Source organism: Rhincodon typus, chromosome 25 (genome assembly GCF_021869965.1).
Source record: "Rhincodon typus isolate 14 chromosome 25, sRhiTyp1.1, whole genome shotgun sequence".
NCBI classification, from domain to species: Eukaryota; Metazoa; Chordata; class Chondrichthyes; order Orectolobiformes; family Rhincodontidae; genus Rhincodon; species Rhincodon typus.
Window position 1 is genome coordinate 29,607,788 of NC_063356.1, and position 21,947 is coordinate 29,629,734.

The window sequence follows — 21,947 nt, forward strand, 5'->3', positions numbered from 1 at the left end:
AACTGTCCACTATAATTAATTTTCTTCAGCATACAAGCTTTCTCTCATCTTACTTGTAAAAAATAATGTTATTTTACTCATTTCTGAGGTCAATCAGAACCATTATTTCAATTACTTCTTTCAGAGACCTATTCATGACTGGTGATAATTTTGAAATAATTGCTTTTGCCACTTTCACTTTAAACATATGCGCCACAACCAGATATTTCTTCTTCAACAGAAATACAGACATAGAATCAAAGCACAGAATAAGATCATTCAGCCCATCGTGTCTATTTGGGCTGAGTAAAGTAGCCACCCATTCTAATCCCACTTTCTAGTACTTGATCTGTACATCTTGATTATTATGTCAATCTTCCAATGCATAACATAGCTACAATTTATTTATTCTTCAAATGACCCTTCACTTCATAATCACATCCTTATTTCTAGTCTCTCCGGCACATAAAGGTGAGGGGTGGGGGTTTGGGAACAGGAGAAACTTGAAAAAATATCCAGTAGAACCTGCCAATAAGCAGTTGTCTTACCGTGAGGTTCATTTGCCTCCCTCATTTTTAATTAATCAATTACTTCTGAGGCTTTTGAACTATTATATTGAGTTGACTAATCAAAATTATTGAATATCACTTCCTCAATCTGCAAAATAAGTCTTAGAGTTTCTGATTTGCAATATTTACTTAGATTCAGAAATTCAGTGCAAATTGTTCCCATTTGCAGTTTATACCATACTAGAAGGGAAAATGGATTCAGAGGAAGCAGCTTAAAAATTACAAACTGAATTGTACCAAATGTGTAAATGAACAGAATAGTGGCAGCTTAAATTTAGCATGAGCAGGTATGAAGTTCTGCACACAGGAAGGAAAAATTGTGGTGTAATTGTGCATGAATAGTGATTAAATAATGACTAGTGAAGTTGAATCAGACCTTGAGTATATTGAATGTCTTTTGAAACTTGCAATTTGTTAACTGCTAAAAATGGATTGAGTTGACACAAAATATGGCAAGGCATTGGAAATCAAGTCAATAATGTCAATAGTTTTTTTGTAAATTTATAACCAGAACTGTGGAATACAAGTTCAAAGAATCACATTGATTGCTGCTCTTGGGTTGGGAACATACGAGCAAGACTAGGTCATTCAGACCCTTAAGCCTCTCTGCCAATCTAGATCACAGCTGATCATCAACCTCAAAGCTTCTTGCTGCGCTACCTCCATATCCCATGATGTCATTTGCAGCTAGAAATCTATCATTATCTGTTTTGGATATGTTCAATGACCTCTGGGATAGATAATTTCCAAGTATCTCGAAGCGAAAAAAATCCTTTTCATTTCCGTCTTAAACGAGACCATGTCCTATGATTTTAGACTTCCCTACAACCCAGGGAAATATCCTTTGTACATCTACCATGTCTAGCCCTTTAAGAAGTTTGTAAGTTTCAAATAGATCAACTCTTCACCCTGTTACCACTCTCCTCAATTCCTCCTCAAAGAAAAGTCCTGACAATCCAGAAATTAGTCTGGTGAACTTCCACTGCACACTCCGTATGGAAGGCATATCCTTCCTTAGATATCCTTCCTAACTGTACACTGTACTCAAGATGTGATTTCGCCAAAGTTCTGCACAACTGAAGGAAGACATCTCTAGCTCTGCTCTCAAATCCTTTAACAACAAAGGCCGATGTTTAATTTACCTTCCCAATTGCTTGTTGTATTTACATTTTAGCTCTCTGTGACTTATGAACAAGGACAATCAGATGCTTTTGGAATCAACAGTTTCCAAGCTTGCATCATTTAAGAAATACTCTGAACCTACAGTCCTCCTACTGAAGTGGATAACCTCACACTTATGCACATTCTGCCATTTTCTTGCCCACTCACTCAGCCTGTCCAATCCACTTGATGCATCTTTGCATCATTCTCAGAACACACATTTCCAACTAATTTTGTATCATCCACAAATTTGGGATTTTACATTTGGTCCCCACATCTAACTCTTTGATATACACTTTGCACTCCAAGCACTGGTCACAAACTGTCAATCTGACAATGACACATTTACTTTTTCTATCTATTTTCTTTCCATTAACAAATCCATGACAATATATTAGTCCCTATTCCTTGTGTTCTGATTTTGTTTGCTAATCTCCTGTGTGAGAATTTGTCAAAAGCCTTCTGAAAATCCAATTACATCAAATCGTCAGGTCCCCCTTTATCTACTCTGCTTGGAACATTCTCAAAAGACTCTGACAGGTTTATTAAACCTGATCTCCCTTCATAATTTAATGTTGATTCTTCCCAATTGGACTTTTGATTTTATAATCAATGTTAGTATTTTCCTATTACTGACATCAGGCTAACAGGTCTATATTGTCCAGTTCTATCCCCCAATCCTTCCTTAAACAGTGAGTTACATTTGTAATTTTTTTGAAGTGAAATAATTGTTCCCGAATCTACAGAATTGTGAAAAATGACCACCAATGGATCCATTATTTCTATACACACCTCTTCCAACACTTTGGGATATTGACCATTGGATCTCAGACATTTGTCAACTTCCAATGTCATTAATTTTTCCAATACTATTTTTAAACTAATACAAATTTCTTTCAGTTCCTCATTCTCACTAGTTCATTTGATTTTTTATTGATGAGAAATTTTTATATCTTCCACCTTGAAGACAGACACAAAGTAATTATTTATATTCTCTGCCATTTCCATATTGCCTATAAAAAATTTTCCAGTTTCTGCTTGTAATGGATGTACATTTGTCTTTGCCAATATTTTCCTTTTTACATAAATATAGAACCTTTAACAGTCTGTTTTTGTTTGTTTCTTGCTAGTTTAAATTCAAATCTTAAGTAATGTTACTTTATCAGTTGCTTGGTCCAATTTTGCTAAATCCTACAGTTGTGAACTGTGTTCTGCTCTGATGACAAATATCACAAAGATATGAGATTTGTCCTGTTCTCATCACTAATGTCAAAAGACTGAATTATGAGGTTTTCAGCCTTGAATTGAGGTATCTCATGGAATCTTATACAAATATATAAAATGATTACATTTATGACAATCACTGGGAAAGTACTTTAAATGAATTTGAGGACAGCAGATGCAGATTCAAACCAGTTAAAGAAAAATGTAGGAGTGATATCAGTAACATCTTCTCAGCACAATAGTTAACAATGAATGGACTCCCATATACAGCGGCAATGGTGAAAAATCTAGGAATAATTTAAAGGCCAACTTAAATGCTGCAGTCGGGAGACTTCAGGATTTTTCCAAATAGACTAAAATCGACTGAAGAACATTGCTCATCCATAATTATCTTTTGATATTCTGACAAGGAAAATAACCACTTGCAAAAGCTATGATAGAGCTGCTGGCAGCAGTATTATCTTAGCCAGAAGCTGTTTGAGATTTTTGGAAAGGAGGGGGAAAAATTAGGTGGGGAAAACCACAGTTGTAAACAACTACTCAAGTCAGTACTTCATTTGTACCTGGGCGAAGCTAAGGTTTTTGATAGCAATGAACTGTTATGCGATAGATGACAAGCAAACTATTTTTATACCCCATCTACACTGAAGACTTAAGTATATCAGAATTGTTCTGGGAAAAAAAATAAACTTGACCATAAATTTAATCATTAATCGATTTTATGGAATTTTTATAGCGTACTTTCTCAGTTAACTTCTGTAATTGTTGCCAAAAATATTTTGATTACAAGATTATTCATCTTACAGGTTGTATGGGCAACTACTGACAAGGTGGGCTGTGCTTCACAGTTTTGTGATCACCTACAAGGTCTGGATAATAAAAACCTGTCTATTCTGGTTTGCAACTATGCACCTCCGTAAGTATAAATATGATTGAACACTCAAAAATAGCCAAGGTCTTTTTCCCAGGATAGGGGAGTCCAAAACTAGACAGCATGGGTTTAAAGTGAGAGGGGAAAGATTCAAAAGGGTCCTGAGGGGCAACCTTTTCACGCAGAGGGTGGTGTGTGTTTGGAATGAGCTGCTAGAGGAAGTGGTGGAAGCTGGTACAATTACAACATTTCAAAGGCATCTGGATGGATACATGAATAGAAAGGGTTTAGAAGGATATGGACCAAATACTGGCAAATGGGACCAGATCAGTTTAGGATATCTGGTCGGTGAGGATGAATTGGACCGAAGGGTCTATTTCCATGCTGTATAACTCTATGACTCTATAACTCTGCAAACAGCACTCTTGCCTTTCTAGATTGAAATATTTATGGTATTTCATATGTAGTATTTTTGTATTATATTTCTGTTAGATTTGTTAAATTCTGTAACATCAGGCAATAAGCTTCTACAGTAGATTATACTCATTGCACCAACACAGTAAGTACAAATACTTTATCTTTCTAGATTCATGGTGTAAATCTTATGGTACTGAATACAAAGGCTTTAAAGCACTCATCTGACAATTAAAGGCAGAATTTCTTTCTTTAAAATGTTTGACAGAGAATTTGCCAATCCACTCAAATTTTTGCATGATATTTCCATTTCTAGTGGTAACGTAGTTGGTTCGACACCATTTAAAAAAGGAATCCCCTGCAGTGAATGTCCAGCTGGATTTCAGTGTGTTAATAAACTTTGTGGTAAGTATTCCTTTACATAATAATGAAAATATTGTTTGATTGCTGCTGCTTACTTTGTTGCTGAGTCTAGTTTTCTGTGACTTTGCGAATTAGCGAGTAAGGTTGTTAACTTTTGACTGGTTTTATGACTAGAGGTTCATCCGTGAGAAAGTTGATCATGTGACAGTCCTGATCATGTGCAGGATCACGAACTGCAATCATAGGTGAATTGGGATTTGCACCTTACTTATGATGGTGGAGAAAGTCAAAGGAATTTTGGTACCAATCAGTACTTTCTTATCAAGTTTATCAGTTTGGGATCCATGTAACTACTGGGCAAAATCTTTTTTACTTTTTGGTGTGACCCTAATGGAGATTTCAGTAATAACTATTAATTTTCACTGATGGGAGGCAATGGTATCATGATAATGTCACTGAATAGAGAACTAGGCTAATACTATTGGAACTCAGGATAGCACCTGTTAATATATAAATGCAACTAATCAATCTGGAATACTGTTTCAGTAATGGTAACCATGACAAATATCATTGATTGTTGTAAAAAGCCATCAGCTTTACTAATGCCTATTAGGATGGAAATCTGTGGTTGTTACCCAGTCTGACCTACATGTGACTCCAACTCTAAAGCAAGGTGGTTGACTCTTAATTGCCCTCCTTCCATTATTCTTCTGATAAACTGCATATGGTAGTGGTCATGTGATTTCATCCTATCCTTGGTTCATTAGTAAATCCAGCTCTTAAAGCAGCACAACTCTTAAAGCAATAACACAACATCCCTTTTTAGCAAGATAAAATTTCATGTATCAACAGGGACAATATGTATACATTAGGGTAGTTTCATAAAATATTTATATGGAAAGAATAATTGAGGAATTTAAGAGTTTAAGAGCCTGAGCGACTGTATAATGACTTAACATTTTTTCTGGATCTTGTGATTGTGTAACCCTCATGAAATTTAAACTTCACACTTAGGTGTTCTTGACTTGGTATTTTGGAGTCTTGCATGTTGTTGGTGTGCTGACTGTTATCCTGATGATTTTTCATTATGACCTTCATTATCATGATAATGTCCACTGACTAGAGTTCCAGGATAATTTTAGCCAAGCTTATTTTTGCATGTGTTTTATGTATAATTGGAGTTGATTTTCCTCAAAGTTGCCCCATTCAGTGTTGTGTTTTCCTAGGCTCATCACACACTTGAATATCTCTGTGGGTAGCCATGTGCCTGTGTAGGATATATTAATCTTATGTTTTGTCCTGGAAGCAGATTAGGCAGTTCCACAACTGCATTTCAGTCATGCACCATGATCATTCCTGCATGCTTTTTGAGACGTTTGTCATTAATGTCTGAGAATTTGGACCAGTGATGGCTTGGCTGGATTGTCCTAACATGCTTCCAAGGCTTTTCAAATAGTTTCCGATTTGCAATGGTTTCAATGGCTGTTTTCATTACTTGCTAACATGGTCTTGCAACAGCTAAATTTAGGAAGCATATCTTGTTTTAAAATCGATAGGACATCTGTAGCTTTCCGATTCATGTTAGGCAAGTTGATAGTCAGCTTTCTCACATTTTACAAGTTCTGTATTTTACAAATGCTATTGACGTCCAGGGATTTATGGTAGTCTCTAAAAAATATCTGCTCATGCTATTTTCAGTGCAGTTTAAACATTTTTTTTTAAAAAAAATCAAGTACTCACAGTTTCTGTAATAATTTTCTTTTTTCCTGTGGACCTAGTACAGATGTAACTGCTGCACTGCTTCTAATCCTGCTTGAGGACTTCGCATGTAGTTTTCAAGCTCATGACAGTGTTTATGTTTTTTGAGAAAGATCACCAGCTCTGATCTTCGTGCCATATTTTGTTATGTTATTTGTAAATAATATAGATTGAATAGCATGGATTTAGGTTGCTCAAAAATCTCACACAGCTCAAACTGTATCTTGCTTTTGTGGCTGACCCCATGCAGGTCAGAGTAGGTTAATGACAGGGCCACAGTAAGGGCTGACATTGCTGAGGTGTGCAGACATACGGCGAAATAAACTTGCAGCAATCTGTAGGAGAAAAAACTTTAATTGCTGTAGAATTGTGGCTATACAGAGAGGGTTGCCAATCCTGATAGGGAAGCAGCAACAAGAAGACTATATGGTAAGACAATACATCAGAATCTGCCTGGAAACACGAAATACAATAGAGTGTGCTCAGCCATTACGAGCAGTTATTTTCACAGAACAATACTTAAAGTGCAAGTAAATATCTTAAGAAAGTAATTCCTGTCCAGAGAACAATAAGATCTGAACACCAAATGTAATTGATGTTGAAACAGCGACTATAATATTAAACTTTAAATACAGGAAAAATATCAATTTTTCAGGCATTAGAATGAGGCAAAAATTAAATAATTTATATTCTTGATTCTAGAATTATCTTTTAAATTATTGTGCTCATGTATGACACTGTAATACAGGAGGTACAGATGAATAATAAAGCAAATTGGAAAAGAAAAGATCATTTTAAAAGCGGTTTAGATTTTCTATTTGTTTCATATAGTGAGATATAAAATCAATTTTAAAATTTGGGTAGAATAATTAAAATATAACACAATAATAAAGGGGTAGAGATATTGGGCTAATTTTAGCTTAACTCATTCAGTAGGTAACTAATGATATCAATTTCACTGGTTGTTTACATTCTGCCAGATCTTATCTCCACAGAAATAGATGGAGATTAAAATTTAAGATGGTCTGAAGAAACCACTTAACGACATTACCTTGAAATTGGTCCCATAGAATCTAAATCTGCTGCAGCTAATAAAAACTGGAAAAGGACAGTGGCTTAATGGGCCAATAGTTATAATATGTTATAACAATGTGTGCTTTATATTTGTTGATCTTGAGGTAAGACTGTTATTGCACCTCTGTAATTTTGCACAAGTTTTCTGCTGTTCCTAACAATACTGTTTTTCAGGTTTGAAAACTTCTATACTTTTAAATCTGGCTGTTGGCTTTTAAGTGTGTTTAGAGCTGTGTTTGAAGTTTGTTTCATTGTTTTGTTTGCAGCGTCTAAATCAAAGACAACAGGTAAGAAATAATGCTTTATTGCGAATGTCTGTTGGGCAATGTGACTGATTTGAAAGCAGCCTGAAAAATTGATCGGTAGATTAATCTGTGTCGTTTCATAGCGTAGTGAAGCAACATTACAAACCACCCAACCTATCTGGCTGATGTGACACCAGAATGCCTAACTTGGACCACTTTGGTTGTTGCAACAATTGGTCACTTCACACGCAAGGATGGGTCAGTTCTAGTGTTACTTAAAGGTATAGATATCCAAGTTATGGTTACGGTCATTTTAAAAGAATTTCTTCCATTGTGGAGTGCCTGGAGGTACTCAGGAGTGTTTTAGAATGAATGATAACTTATTTATTTATTTATTGTAACTTGCTTTTTACAGTGAATAATACAGTAAGATGCAGTGAAAAGCTTTAAAAGGTGGTGTGTTCAGTTTGTGGATTTGCCAGAGAATGTTATTGCTTCTTTTCAAGCAGGACAAAGGATTTGGTGAACAACCCACACAAAGACTGCAACATCTATGGGGGAAGCCTGAGCTGTGCCTCTGGGACTGCACCATGATGGCAGAGGCAGACCAAAGGCTATGGAGAACAGAAGCTCTATGTCATACCCTCTGCCAACCTGGAGCCTGGCTCCTCCATGGTCCTTGATTGTAAAAAGGGGGTTATCTGGCAAGCTGCCCATTGCACACGGCAGCTCTGTGGGCAGGCTCATCAGCACTCATCAATATGCTGCCCCAACAGAGTCTTCAGTGAAACCCCCTGCAGCAGAACACATCGGGTGATCTCATTCTCTAAAGAACTAGCAAGTGAACTATCCTTTAGCTCTGATCTGATCACAGCCTTTGTGCCCATAGGACTTACCAAATATGGATCCTAACTCTACATGACAAAATGCGTGTAGTTCCAATATCTGAACTACGGGCTGTGAGTGCCAGATCAAATGAAGGAGCTGAAGGAGCATTGCTGAGCTCTTGCCCTTTCTCTTCCTCCTTGGGTTTCTGTCACTGGAGAGGCAGCAGTGATTGGGTGTGTAAAACAGGAATTTTGAAACAGAGGTTTGGGGAAGCAGGAGGTCCATTGTCAGCCGCATCATTTTCAGCCTGCTTATCATGCCAGATAGCAGAATGTGAGTGCACTAAGATTTAAGAAATGTCACAAGACAGGATCATTTCTTCAGCCTCAATGTTGCCCATAATACCAGATAATGTGGACCTTGTTTATGTCAGCCCCATGCTGCAGAGAGCCATCTTGTCTGTAGAGGTCAGGAAATGCTTTGCTCCTTTCTAATGTTTACTACCTTATTCTGTTAAAGAGAGTGCCAGTGATTGTGCAACGCTGAGCTTTCGTGATGATCTTACCACAGCTTAATAGCTAGAGATACAGTTAAGTAGAGAATGAAGTAGAGGCTGTGAAGTTTGCAGCATTGGTAGGTATGTAAGATTGAAACAGAGCATCGGAATATTAGGCATGGGTCCTGCTGCTGGCCACCTTTGTGTGCAGTACATGCATATGCAACATCCATAGTCATGTTTTATGAGCAAACCATGTTGCCTGAACATTGCTGATCCCTTCTATGTATTTAGAAATCACTGCTTCGTTGCTGGTTGTGGGAGTGATGGCATCTGGCCAGTGCAAATCATTTGCAAATTTTGATGGTGACAAGACAATAGCTGGAAGAGGGCCAAATAGACACAAATTAAGAAAGGTAGAAAGAGGGAGAAACCTAGGCTGCAAAACTTAGACGCTGTGATTTTAGCACCACAGGTGCCATTTTGGAACCAAAATGGCATCCATGTTATGTGCATACACTTCCGTTACAACTCATGTTGAATACCATCTTGGTAAGAGCATTAGCGTTGACATTAGGAGTACACACCAAGCGTTTGCAGAGTTGACATCTTGTGACATCAGTCAGTGTCTAAGGCAGATTTGACCACATTTTCTCTCTCCTACTGTAGCTAATGACCTATTGTAAACATTACCAGCTGAGCATGCGTTCTACAGCAGGTGGCACTACATGTTAGTGCTAATTACATTTTTATTTGATTAGGAGGTTAGGAGTTGATTAATGTATTCAGGTTCTTTGTGAGCTTTCAGTAGTTGTTGGTTGTTTGCAACCTTGCGATTAAAGTTAGTGAAGACATCTGGATTTGACTTCACTGAGCTGGTGTTTGAATACATTGATTTCCTCTGGAAACATTTAGAAAGCCTTGGGTAGATTTACTGCCACCAACCCTTCTGGCTGATATTAGTCTAAGCTACTTGTACTATGTGGGGAAGGATGTCCTCACAATGTCTTCAGCAGAAGATAGGCTCAATGTTGATGAAGAAGAAACAGGTTTATTACATACTATGTCATAACTTGTTACACTGCAACTGAAAGACATGATTGTACCTTGTGAGACTATGAGGATCAATTTAAGATTAATTATACATTAGTACATTGTCTACATGCAGTTAACACTAAGAGCAATCACTGATACACTATTCATCTTTGGCAAATGTGTGCAGATGGCATAGGACGCACACAGAACTTGTTAGCACTTGCCATAACTATCTCTGTAATTTCCTCCAGTTTCACAACCTTTGTTGTGAATTTTCTCCAGTTTCACAACCTTGAGTGCATATCTGCACTCCACAAGTGTTAACCACTTGAACAATCTAAAATTCCCATCGTACTGTCGTCACACACCTTCTTCTCGATTTTACTTATTCTGTCGTTGGTGTCCATACCTTCAGCTGTGAAGCTGCCGCTATAATTCTGCCCTCGTGCCTGACTATATGCTGCTACAAATACACACATGAGGCTCCTCACTATCCCTGACAAAGCAGCCTGTTTGGTACCCCACCCACCACCCTAAGCACTCATTCCTCTATCATTAGGGCACCATGGCAACAATGTGTACCATCTGCAAGCTGCACCTAACACAAACTTCAATGATCTATAAATATTTCCTTTCCTTGACCTGCATGTATGTCTCTATCCTGTTTGCAGATTTTAATAAGGATTTGTATTTTTTTTCTAGTTTTGGAATAATAGTGGGTGTGGAAGTCTCAAGTCTTGATTTGAACATTTCTTATCAGTGTGACTTCACAATGAAATTGTGCAGCTAACAGAGGAAACCGTTTCTAATTTGGAAATCTCTTGGAGACATAGGAACAAAGGAATATGGAGTGGGTAATACACACTCTGAGTCTTTTTCATCATTCATTGTAATAGCAGCTGATCTGAGCTCAACCTCTTACATACGCCTTGAAGTCCTCATCTGAAAAGTATATCAATCTTGGTCTTGAAAATTTCTATTAACTAAGCATTTTCTTTTGTAGACAGTGTTCCACATTTTCATTACCTTGTGTGAAAATGTGATTTCTGATTTTAGTTTAAATAGGCTTACTCTAATTTCATAATTGCCTGTTCTTGTTGTGGGTTAGATTTCCACTCCAACATTCTGAAGTCATGGAAATGCAAGCAAGGTTTATCCTATCCTCATAAATTAAACAATGGTACAAGAATCTGCACTGTACCTATTATAAGACATGGACTCCTCCCTCAGATTCAGTATCCAAACCTAAATGTAGTACTTCACATAGGATCTGATTGGGAGTCTGTATAAGTGAAGCATTTTTTTTTCACTTGCAAATTCCAGTCCCACTGAGATAGTGACTTCCCATCTTTTGACCACAATATCTCACGTTAATGTGGTTAGTGTCTTTAATTTTGAAGAAAATGTCTCATGGAAGAATAGGGAAAACACAAATAGCTTGAAAATCTAGGTCCTTATGATGAATTAAAAATAATTATCATTTCAATTGTTAAAAGTAAATTAAAATTTTCTATGTAGATTGTTAACAAGGAAAAAAATGATCACTGTTCTGGGAAGAAAAGGCTGTTTAATATTCAAAACTGTTCTAGAGTGGAAGGTCACTGGATATTTTTAACTTTTGAATGAAGTGAAGTACTAGTTTTTTTAATTATATGTTGTCAATTTGGATGTGGCAGCTGGCAAAACAGAAACCGAGACACCATTTTTTGTGCAGAGACTTTATTAATCACTGAGTCTTACACTTCCTTCCACACAACAGTCTTACCTGCTCCGTCTTCATATTTACCCAGCATTTTATTTTTAAATTAATCTGTTTAAATGTATTAAATACATCTTTGGAGCAGGTGAGACTTGAAGGTTGGCCACCTGCCTCAGAGTTAGAGACACTATCACAGTGCCACAAAAGCCCTCTACCCAGCCAAACATTTAATCAAGTAACCCCAATTACCTGCTCAACTACTTAATATATTAACAGATTCTCTTTTAAATAAAGCTTTTGACATAGAATCTTATGGTGTGGTGGTATAGTCCATTCCTCTGAACCAGAAGGTTTGGGTTTAAGTCTCACCTAACACATCTGACCATGTTGATTAAAAATATTTTAAAACTTTTGAAGACATACAAACATTCTTGAACATAGCTAATTAACATCATACTTCTTTTAAATATTCTTGTTCTTAATATTTTCAAAACAGAATCAACCTTCTATATAACCCCTTCATTCTTTAAACAAAATGAAATAACATGTTTAATTGTTAAGCAATTAAAACATAAAGTGATTTTCTTTCATGTTCTCATATCTACTCATAACACCAAGTGTCCCCTTTAGAGAATCTTCATAAATTCATACAGCTGGCACATTTTTTTGTGAAATGATTTGACAATCAGTGACATGCATCAACCCACTTTATTTTTGAAATTTATTTTTTGGAAACCTTTTCTCTATCTAACATTTTTTTTACACCAGAAAGATGAGTCTTCATTTTTTTATTTAGTGCCATCCCTTGTCAACTATACATTGTTCCAAAAATAATCATTATCCACATAATGTTCTGTGATTAAATCTTTCTCAGGTTGTCACTCCAACAGGATTTCCTTTAGAAGGTTGTACTGGCATTAATGTTTTAGCTGCCAAGCTATTTTTAACTGCTCCTTCTATTCTCTTGGCTTCCCAGCCAATAGACAACATTGATTCTCTTTTTCCACCAAATGTATAATGCAGTTTGCAGCAATTGAATAGCCACCTGGAAGGTTGATATGTGAAGCATCATTAAAAAGGATTAGTATTATATCTTCTGGGTCACCCAAATCTGGAAACTTGCGTGTACTTTATATTTAGTTTCTTTAGTTTAGAATGTAGTTTCTTTAATGTTTCATTTGCTGTTAAGACTTGCTTGACAGTAGCATGTTTAATCATACTGTTCAGTTCCAATTTGTCGTAACTGGCATCTGGCCTAGTCTGAATACATAACAAACAGTCCAATCAAACTTCTTAACTGGTCAGTTTCATCCCTTTCTATGAGGACCTTGCCTGATTTATCCGAATATGGGTAATATTTTCCAGATAAGACTGTTGACCCAAATTCACCCCTGACTTATGCTGCTTCATGTCTAAATATATATTGTTGTGGGTGAATCATCACAAGTTACTTGTAATTTGGCTACTTATTAAGAAATCTCACAGACAATCAAGTACTGAGATAATGATTTAAACTTTATTGCATGTAGTCACCAAAATAAGACCCATCAAGTAAGCAAGTTAAGCCTCACAACCTGACTTGGCTATTACCCAATTAATGATGGAATCTGGCCATGATTCCACCAACAGTGCCTGTGTCTGGATGTGTTCAGGATTTGATCCTTGTGCAGTGTTGTTCTTTGAAATTCTATTAAAGGGGCAGTTCTGGTGTTCAATTCTTATATAGATTTTTATCCTTCAGGCTATTACTGATGATACTTCAGATTATTGCATCCAAAATGTTGCTTACTCCTCTGGAGGCCTTGAATCTGCAGTTTGTTTCCACATCAAAAGTAGCTTTTTATTCCTTGTTACATTTGGCCTTAAATGTCTGTTTGAAGACACAGCTTCCTGGAGATTGACTCCTTAAATTCTTCCACAGGGCAATCCTTGTCCTTTGTGGCAATAAAGTGTCCAATTTATTCAACATGTGTCAAAGCAGTTTTGTTCAGATAGCCTCCTCTCCTCCTTTCGCCAGACATGGCTAATTGCTTTCAATTCCTGTATAAGTTAGTCCTTGACTTTAACAGCTTATTACAGACAGAGTCATTGTTACTTCTTTGCATGTGTAACAGTTTATCTTTCGTTGATTCATCCAATCCACGAACAGTTATCAAAATTCTAAAATTTATAATATCAGAATATTTAAAGGTCTATGAGACTTGAATTCCAATCATAAATTCCTTTTTTATTTTTTTAATCAGATAAAGCTCAAGTTTCATAGAAGCTCCCCTTCGACCTGCATCATAAAGATGCCTGCTAGCTGTATGCAACCCATTTTCTAAATGTGCTGAAAGTAAACCTACTTCCTGCAAGACGGACCAAACTGAGAAATGCCATACCCTTGCTGCATCATTCAATGAATTAACACATTCATTTAATTTCCACAGCTTTACTTCTATATCATGTTTGCTCAGATGGTTTGAAAAAAACTTTCCTTTGAAACTTCGACAACTTGCATAAGTGTTGCTTTATATCAATTGACTTATGTTTCTAGCAGTATGTAGTTAATTTGCCAACCTGTGGACCTTAATTCCTCAGTTTACATATATAGCCAAAATTTGTATTTACACTGTTGTGGCTTAATTCTGAGTCAAAATCATGCTTTTTGTTTTGTGTAAGGAAAATACTGTCTTTATATACAATTAATGACCATTTATTGTGATTTTGTTTAGAAGCTCTGATTAATTGTGCTTTAAGAAAGCGTATATGAATGAGAAAAATAGTGGTTATAGAAAATCTGCAATTTTGAAGCTTACATAAGAAAGTAAATCTATAACATTGTTCATGTTCAAAATTTACTAAACTGTTCTGCTAGTAATTATGAATAGTTAAGAAATTTACCAAATTTATATCTAACATTTTTTACTATTTTATAAGAATTGTGGCTATAGTGTTGTGATCCCAGCTGATGGTTGTACTGGGTATATCAGATTCCAGAGTGAAACTTGGCTTGATAAACCATAAGTTTTGTTTTTGCATCTTGGTTACCATGGTAGTCAGCCATTGAACACATTCAGAAGAAGCTGCCAATTTGCTTTTAAAAAAAGAACATCAAACGTATTGTGCTCAGAAGGAGAAAAAAAACTAAATTATATTAAGAACTGTTTGAAACTGTCTTAATGCAAAAATACAAAGATTAACCCTTTTACCCTCAATAACCATCTTACCAATACTTAAATCTCAGTGGAAGGATACTTTGTTTGCATCTTAAAATTCCTTCTTCAATTTACACAGCTGTAATTTATTTCTTCATTCATCTGATGCTATATTCATTACTTAATGTCACTTCATATTACACTTAAACAATGGGCTAACACACCATATCCTGCAGCAGAGCAGACCGAGCGGGCAGGAGCAATTACCCGGAGAAAACCGAGCAGGCAGTGTCCCACAGAGGAGTGGACCGAGCGAGCAGTGTCTCACAGAGGAGTGGACCGAGTGAGCAGTGTCTCACAGAAGAGTGGACCGAGCGGGCAGTGTCCTACGGAGGAGTGGACCGAGCGACCAGTGTCCCACAGCAGAGTGGACCGAGCGGGTAGTGTCCCACAGAGGACGCACTGAGCGGGCAGTGTCCCACAGAGGAGTGGACCGAGCGAGCAGTGTCCCACAGAGGAGCAGACTGAGCGGGCAGTGTCCCACAGAGGAGCAGACCGAGCAGACAGTGTCCCAAAGAGGAGTGGACCGAGTGAGCAGTGTCCCACAGAGGAGCAGACCGAGCAGACAGTGTCCCACAGAGGAGTGGACCGAGTGAGCAGTGTCCCACAGAGGAGCAGACCGAGCAGACAGTGTCCCACAGAGGAATGGACCGAGTGAGCAGTGTCCCACAGAGGAGTGGACCGAGTGAACAGTGTCCCACAGAGGAGTGGACTGAGTGGGCAGCGTCCCATAGAGGAGTGGACCGAGCGAGCAGTGTCCCACAGCGGAGTGGACCGAGCGAGCAGTGTCTCACAGAGGAGCAGACTGAGCGGGCAGTGTCTCACAGAGGAGCAGACTGAGCGGGCAGTGTCCCACAGAGGAGCAGACCGAGCAGACAGTGTCCCACAGAGGAGTGGACCGAGTGAGCAGTGTCCCACAGAGGAGTGGACCGAGTGAGCAGTGTCCCACAGAGGAGTGGACCGAGCGAGCAGTGTCTCACAGAGGAGCAGACTGAGCGAGCAGTGTCTCACAGAGGAGTGGACCGAGCGAGCAGTGTCTCACAGAGGAGCAGACTGAGCGAGCAGGAACAATTCCCCGGAGCAGTGGTGGAGTGAGCCCTTGATGGAAATTAGCGTTTGGTTCTAGAAGTGGCCTTGTTTTCAGGGGCCTGCAGACACGGACTGGAACTGAAGTATTGATGGGCACTTATCATTCTGGATTTTTCACTGTTTTTATGCCAATTTATTGTTTTTTACTCTGTAACAACACCTTTTATTTACTTTGTACGTTTTGTGCCTAGGTACTTATACCTAAGATGGCGCCATTAGAGGCAGCCATTGTAGAAACTTTTTACTATACTCCTGTACTTCTGTGGACAATCTGTGACAATAAAGGATATTCTGATATTCTGATTCTGATTCTGATCCTTAAACTCCTCTTCCAGAACCTTCTGTTTCTGGAGCTTTCTCTTACTGACTTTATACCACTCAGGGGTCTATTACAGCCCAAACCACTTTCAAGATTATTGAGCTAAAAACATAGTTGCAGCCATTGTGCAGTTCTCTCTCACAGAAACTGGCTCATTCTTTGATCATTTGGATGGCTCCCTCTAAAGGGAGCTTATTTCTTCTTTTGTCTACCTATGTCATTGGATGCCTTTTTGATAGACAATAACCCATTTTCTTTCCTCCTTTCTTAGAGTCATAGAGTCGTACAGTCGTACAGCACGGAAACAGGCCCTTTGGTCCAACCAGTTCATGCCAAACGTAATCCCAGATTAAATTAGTCCCACCTGCCTGCTCCTGGCCCATATCCCTTCAAACCTTTCCTATCCATGTACTAATCCAAATATCTTTTAAACGATGTAATTGTCCCCACATCCACCACTTCCTCAGGAAATTCATTCAACACGTGAGCCACCCTCTGTGTAAAAAAATTTGCCGCTCAAATCTTTTTAAATCTCTCTCCTCTCATCTTAAAAAATGTACCCCCTATTCCTGAAATTGCCCATGCTAGGGAAATAACAACTAACATTAACTCCATCTATACCTCTCATTATTTTATAAACTTCTATAACGTTGCCTCGCAACCTATGCTCCAGTGAAAAAAGTCCCAGCTTACCCAGCCTTTCTTTATAATTCAAAGCTTCCATACCCGACAACATCCTGGTAAATCTCTTCTGAACCATCTCCAGCTTAATGATATCCTTCCTACAAGTGGGAGACCAGAACTGGACATAGTATTCCAGAAGAGGCCTCACCAATGTCCTGTACAACCTCAACATGACTTCCCAACTCCTACACGCGGAGGACTGAGAAATGAAGGCAAGCATGCCAAACACCTTTTCAACCAATCTGTCTATGCGTGATGCAAACTTTAAAGAATTATGAACCTGAACCCCTCGGCCCCTTCTGCTCTACAACACTACCCAAGGCCCTAACATTAATTGTATAAGATCTATCCTTGTTTGTTGTACCAAAATGCAATACCTCACATTTATCCAGATTGAAATCCATCTCAACAAGGGGCAGAGCTGGATGAACACAGCAGGCCAAGCAGCATCATAGGAGCAGAAAAGCTGATGTTTCGGGCCTAGACCCTTAGGCCTGAAATGTCAGCCTTTCTGATCCTATGATGCTGCTTGGCCTGCTGTGTTAATCCAGCTCTGCACCTTGTTGTCTCGGATACTCCAGCATCTGCACTTCCTACTATCTTTGAAATCCATCTGCCGTTTTTCAACCCACTGACCCATTTGATCAAAATCCCTTTGTAACCTTAGATAATATTCTTCACTGTCTACTACACCACTAATTTTGGTGTCGTCCACATATTTACTAACCATGCCTTCTATATTCTCTTCCAAATCATTTATATAAATGACAAACAAAAGAGGTCCCAGATCCAGTCCCTGTGGAACACCACTGGTGACAGGCCTCCAGTCTGAAAAGCAACTTTCCACCACCGATCTCTCTCCTACCATTATGCCAATTATGCATCCAATTGGCAAACTCACCCTGAATCCCATGTGACCTAAGTTTACTAATTGGTCTACCATGTGGAACCTTGTCAATCTGCTCTCTTTTATCTAAAGCACAATTCTATTCATCTCAATGTTTTCTTAAAGCTTCATTCAAAAGCATGTAAACACGTTTCAAATACCCTAGTGACACAAAGTACACAAAAATGGAGTTAAGGTTTTCTCTTAACCCACAAAATAGAAATATAAATGAAACTTAGAGCTTATGCATTGTCCACTCCCAAGTTTCCAATTAATACTTGTATATCATGAACATGCGTATGCTCATTTTTTTAAGCTTAGGATAATTATTGTTAGGGAAATGGGTGCTGAAGTTAGTTAATATACTAAATTAGCTTCCTTATTTAAACAGGGTTGAATTCTGAGAGTTACAAGGAAACAAAATATTTTCTAGTGAATACAGACACTTGGCACAAATTTGTCTTCCTTATTCAGAGACAGGATGTAATTGTTTGAAGACTAAATCACTGTTATTCAACAAGTTTGATGGAAAAAAAAACATGAAAATGACTCCAACTGAAGAACTGGTGACTATTAATTTTGACATTGATCTATCAGACAGCCCCACCATATGAATCATTTCTACTTCCATTTCCTGAGCTTTTTTTAGAAGATCTATTCTTAAAGTAGCAATTACTACCACAATGATAATATCAGGGTTGAAACTTTATATTAGATTCAGTCTTTGGGTATGTAAAGTCTAGCAGGATCATTTTGCAAATGTGTTTTATTACTGTTATAAAACAATCTGCAATGCAAGAAATAAAGAGTTAAAATGTGAAGATATTTATAGTATGACAAAGGAAGAGAGACATAAATTGCCAGTATCAACAAAGTTTTGAGGAAATAAATCTCAAAAGCCCTCAAGGTAACATATGAACATGTCCATTTTAACCGAGGATATTTTAATATTCTGAGCTTTATATTGACCTCATCTATATTAGAGGATTGATTAAATAGGAACAGTAGCCTGCTATTTTTCTCTATTTCAATAGATTTCAGTGTTTCTCCATTGCCAAGCAGCCTTCTAGACATAAGCACAGAAGGTCATATGAATTAGGAGCAGGGAGTGGCAATTCAGCCCAATCATCCTGCTCCACCATTTGATACAATCTTGCCTCAGCCTCAACTCCACTTTCCTGCCTGTTCCCCCATAACTCTGTGACCCCTTATCCTAAAATGATGGCCTCTTGTTATAGATTTCCCCAAATGAGGATACATCATCTCAACGTCTACTTTGTCAATCCCCTTTAGCATCTTATATGCTTTACTCCTATTCTTTGAAACTTCACATTCCAAAATAGTCAGAATACTCAAGTATGGTTCCATTTCATCACCGTAGTAGATGAAATATCTTCCAATGTGGATGCAAAGGCACATTTACACAAACTTTTAAAAATAGCAGCTTTGAATCTAAAAAAAACTGTTCCACTGAGAAGTAATGTACTTTCTCACAGCTGGTTTATGAAATGGAAATCTCATGCAGAAAATATTCTAAGACTGTAGGAATTAAACAAATGGTTGAGGAAAAATGAAGAGAATGTTTTATAAAGTGAAGATTGACCCCTCCCCCGAGACTAAAATCAAAAAAAACAAACAGGAGCACCAAAAAGGAGTGTCTCCTTTTTCGGTCTTTCAAAAATTTCTTACAAAATTTGGGAGGCATTTTTGACCCCCAGAACCTCTTTAGCAATACTAAGAGCCATTTCCCCACTTTTTATTTAACCAACAACAAGCAACCAAAATTAAACAAATTTTCCACTTCTCACTTAAGATTTTTTTTAAAAAATAGCTAGGACACTAGTCCCCAAGTCTGGTTAAATCTACTGGAAACTTTCATACCCTAAATCTGTTCAAATCTGTCCAAATCCCATCAGATCCGTTTCAATCCTGAATGAGCCCCCAGTCAGTTATAAAGTGGAGTTTGACCTCCCCCGGAGAACTAAAACTGAACCACCCAAAGAGGAACACCTCGCCCTATAATCTGTAAAAGGAGTGTGAAAATGGTGTCACCTGCCTTTCAGCAACTTCTCGTGGTTAAACAAAATAAACACCTGATACTCACTTTAAAATCAACAAGTAGCAATTTATTTATCTAAGTCTAACAGTGAACAAATTAACTAAACTATTGCCAAACCAAATAAACGTCTTATAACTGCTAACTATTCCTGAATAAAGCAAGATTCTGATGTTATGCTGTTCTAATAAATACAAGTCCCAGTTACATATAATTTAAAAAAACACATAGACTTTAGTCTTTTGAAATTACAGCCATGTTGTGCATCTTCCAGAATGTTTTGTGCCTTCTCTGTCGAATGTTCTGTCAGGAACGTCTTCTCCATCAAATGTTCTGTCAGGAACGCCTTCTCGGTCGATTCTTCTGTCAGGAATATTAACAAATTGTGCCTTAGCTATCTTTGATTTCGATGGTGCTTTCTCTAAAACTTAGAGAAAACCGTGAGAGCGAGCGATTCTCTGTAGCGAGTTGAGAGCTATTAACTGTAGCAGATGGCAGTTCGTTCTGATTTTCCAACTCCCCTCTCCTTTTATACCCTTGATGATATGTCCGTTTCTTACAATAGGATTGGCCCTATGTTGTCGAAACCATCAGATTTAAATTTAATTTGTTTTTGGTATCTAAATGCCTGATTAAAATTGATTGGTTAAAATCAAAGCTTGTTGTCTTGATAACAAAATAAAACTGCTGCTTGGCATGCTAACTGTGCAGCCTTTTAATTTAAATTTTTCAATTTGGGTGCTCCCTGTGCACCTGCAAAACCTCAAGATGCTACTCACAGACATCCTTTTTGAAACCCTGAGCATAGAAAAAGCACATCATCTTTTAAAGGGACCATATACTGCTATCCCCCCTAGCATTTTACATACACCAAATTCTAACTTCCTGCCTTCCAATGCACAAGTACCCTACCCAAATTTGCAACAGATGTTACTCATTATTCAACTGTGCACTAACTTAGCAAGTTAATGAATGGCAGTGACTTCCTAGTATAGCGCATAAGCTTTTCAGACCAGAAGATTGTGCAGATAATAATTGGGAAACTACAATTAACGTTGCTGTCTCTGGGCTAGTAAGAGAGTGGAGATCAACTGTCACATGCTAAAAGATTGAGCAAAGTTATGGCACCTACCGTAATAAATACCCTATGATATTTGCTCTCGGAGCACACAATGGCAAATCATGATGTGGATAAGGCAGCAGAAAGCTGCCACTTCCCATAGATTATTATAGACTTGATCTGTAACTTTCAGAAAGAAGCGTAAATTAGAACATTTCAAAATTGGCAAAATCATTAAACAAGCCAAGAATATATGTAAGATTGGACCAGATTTAAGAAAAGCCAGTTTTAACTCTGTTCTCTTGCCTTCAAGCACATACTTGTTGTTAATTATAAACGGGAACATTTTGAAGGTCCTTGCATTGATATGTTCTTATGGCTTCCACTAAATATTAATAAGTTATAGAAAAAAAAAGGTGTATCAGTACCTTTTGCATTTTTCATTGGAATGCATGTTTTAAAATTCAGAATGACTGAAAATGAGGCATTTACCATCTTCGTTTTGTTATTCAACAGGTCCTCAGGGAAAAGAAAGCACCCAACATAACGAAAACTCAGCACTGTGCTATGATTTTGTTTTTACACTTGTGATGTTAACAATTTCATATTCTGTATAAAGTTATAGAACAGTATATGTTACAATGAATGTACGCTCAAAATGATTTTGTTTAGTTTTCCTGATGAGAGAGTTTTCTTGGAAAATCTTGGCTGGATACTCTGATCAGTGAGAATAGATCCACTGATCAAGAAAGAAATCTCAAGTCCTCAATAGTACAGAAGAAAAAGCAAACTAAAAGAATGTTGCCATTCAAACTTGTTGCCATTTCAATTTTATCTCTGTGAATTTGGTTAGACAGTATTCTTCCAATATTTTTCTCTCCTCCCAACAACAAGTGAGCTCAGATGTAGCAATCTGTGTTTAAGAATGGTATTCGTTGCA

At 37.6% G+C, this 21,947-nt stretch overlaps 1 protein-coding gene across 1 annotated transcript in view; it reads left to right on the forward strand.

Annotated features, from left to right (window-relative positions):
* The window catches only part of LOC109930704 (peptidase inhibitor 16-like), a 31,209-nt gene extending 9,585 nt beyond the window's left edge, over positions 1–21,624 (forward strand). The window contains exons 3-6 of the mRNA XM_048611840.1: positions 3,740–3,849; positions 4,535–4,623; positions 7,680–7,700; positions 21,524–21,624. Coding sequence (XP_048467797.1) covers positions 3,740–3,849; positions 4,535–4,623; positions 7,680–7,700; positions 21,524–21,624 — 321 coding nt within the window. The remainder of the gene's footprint in view (positions 1–3,739; positions 3,850–4,534; positions 4,624–7,679; positions 7,701–21,523) is intronic.
* Positions 21,625–21,947: the final 323 nt, after the last annotated feature.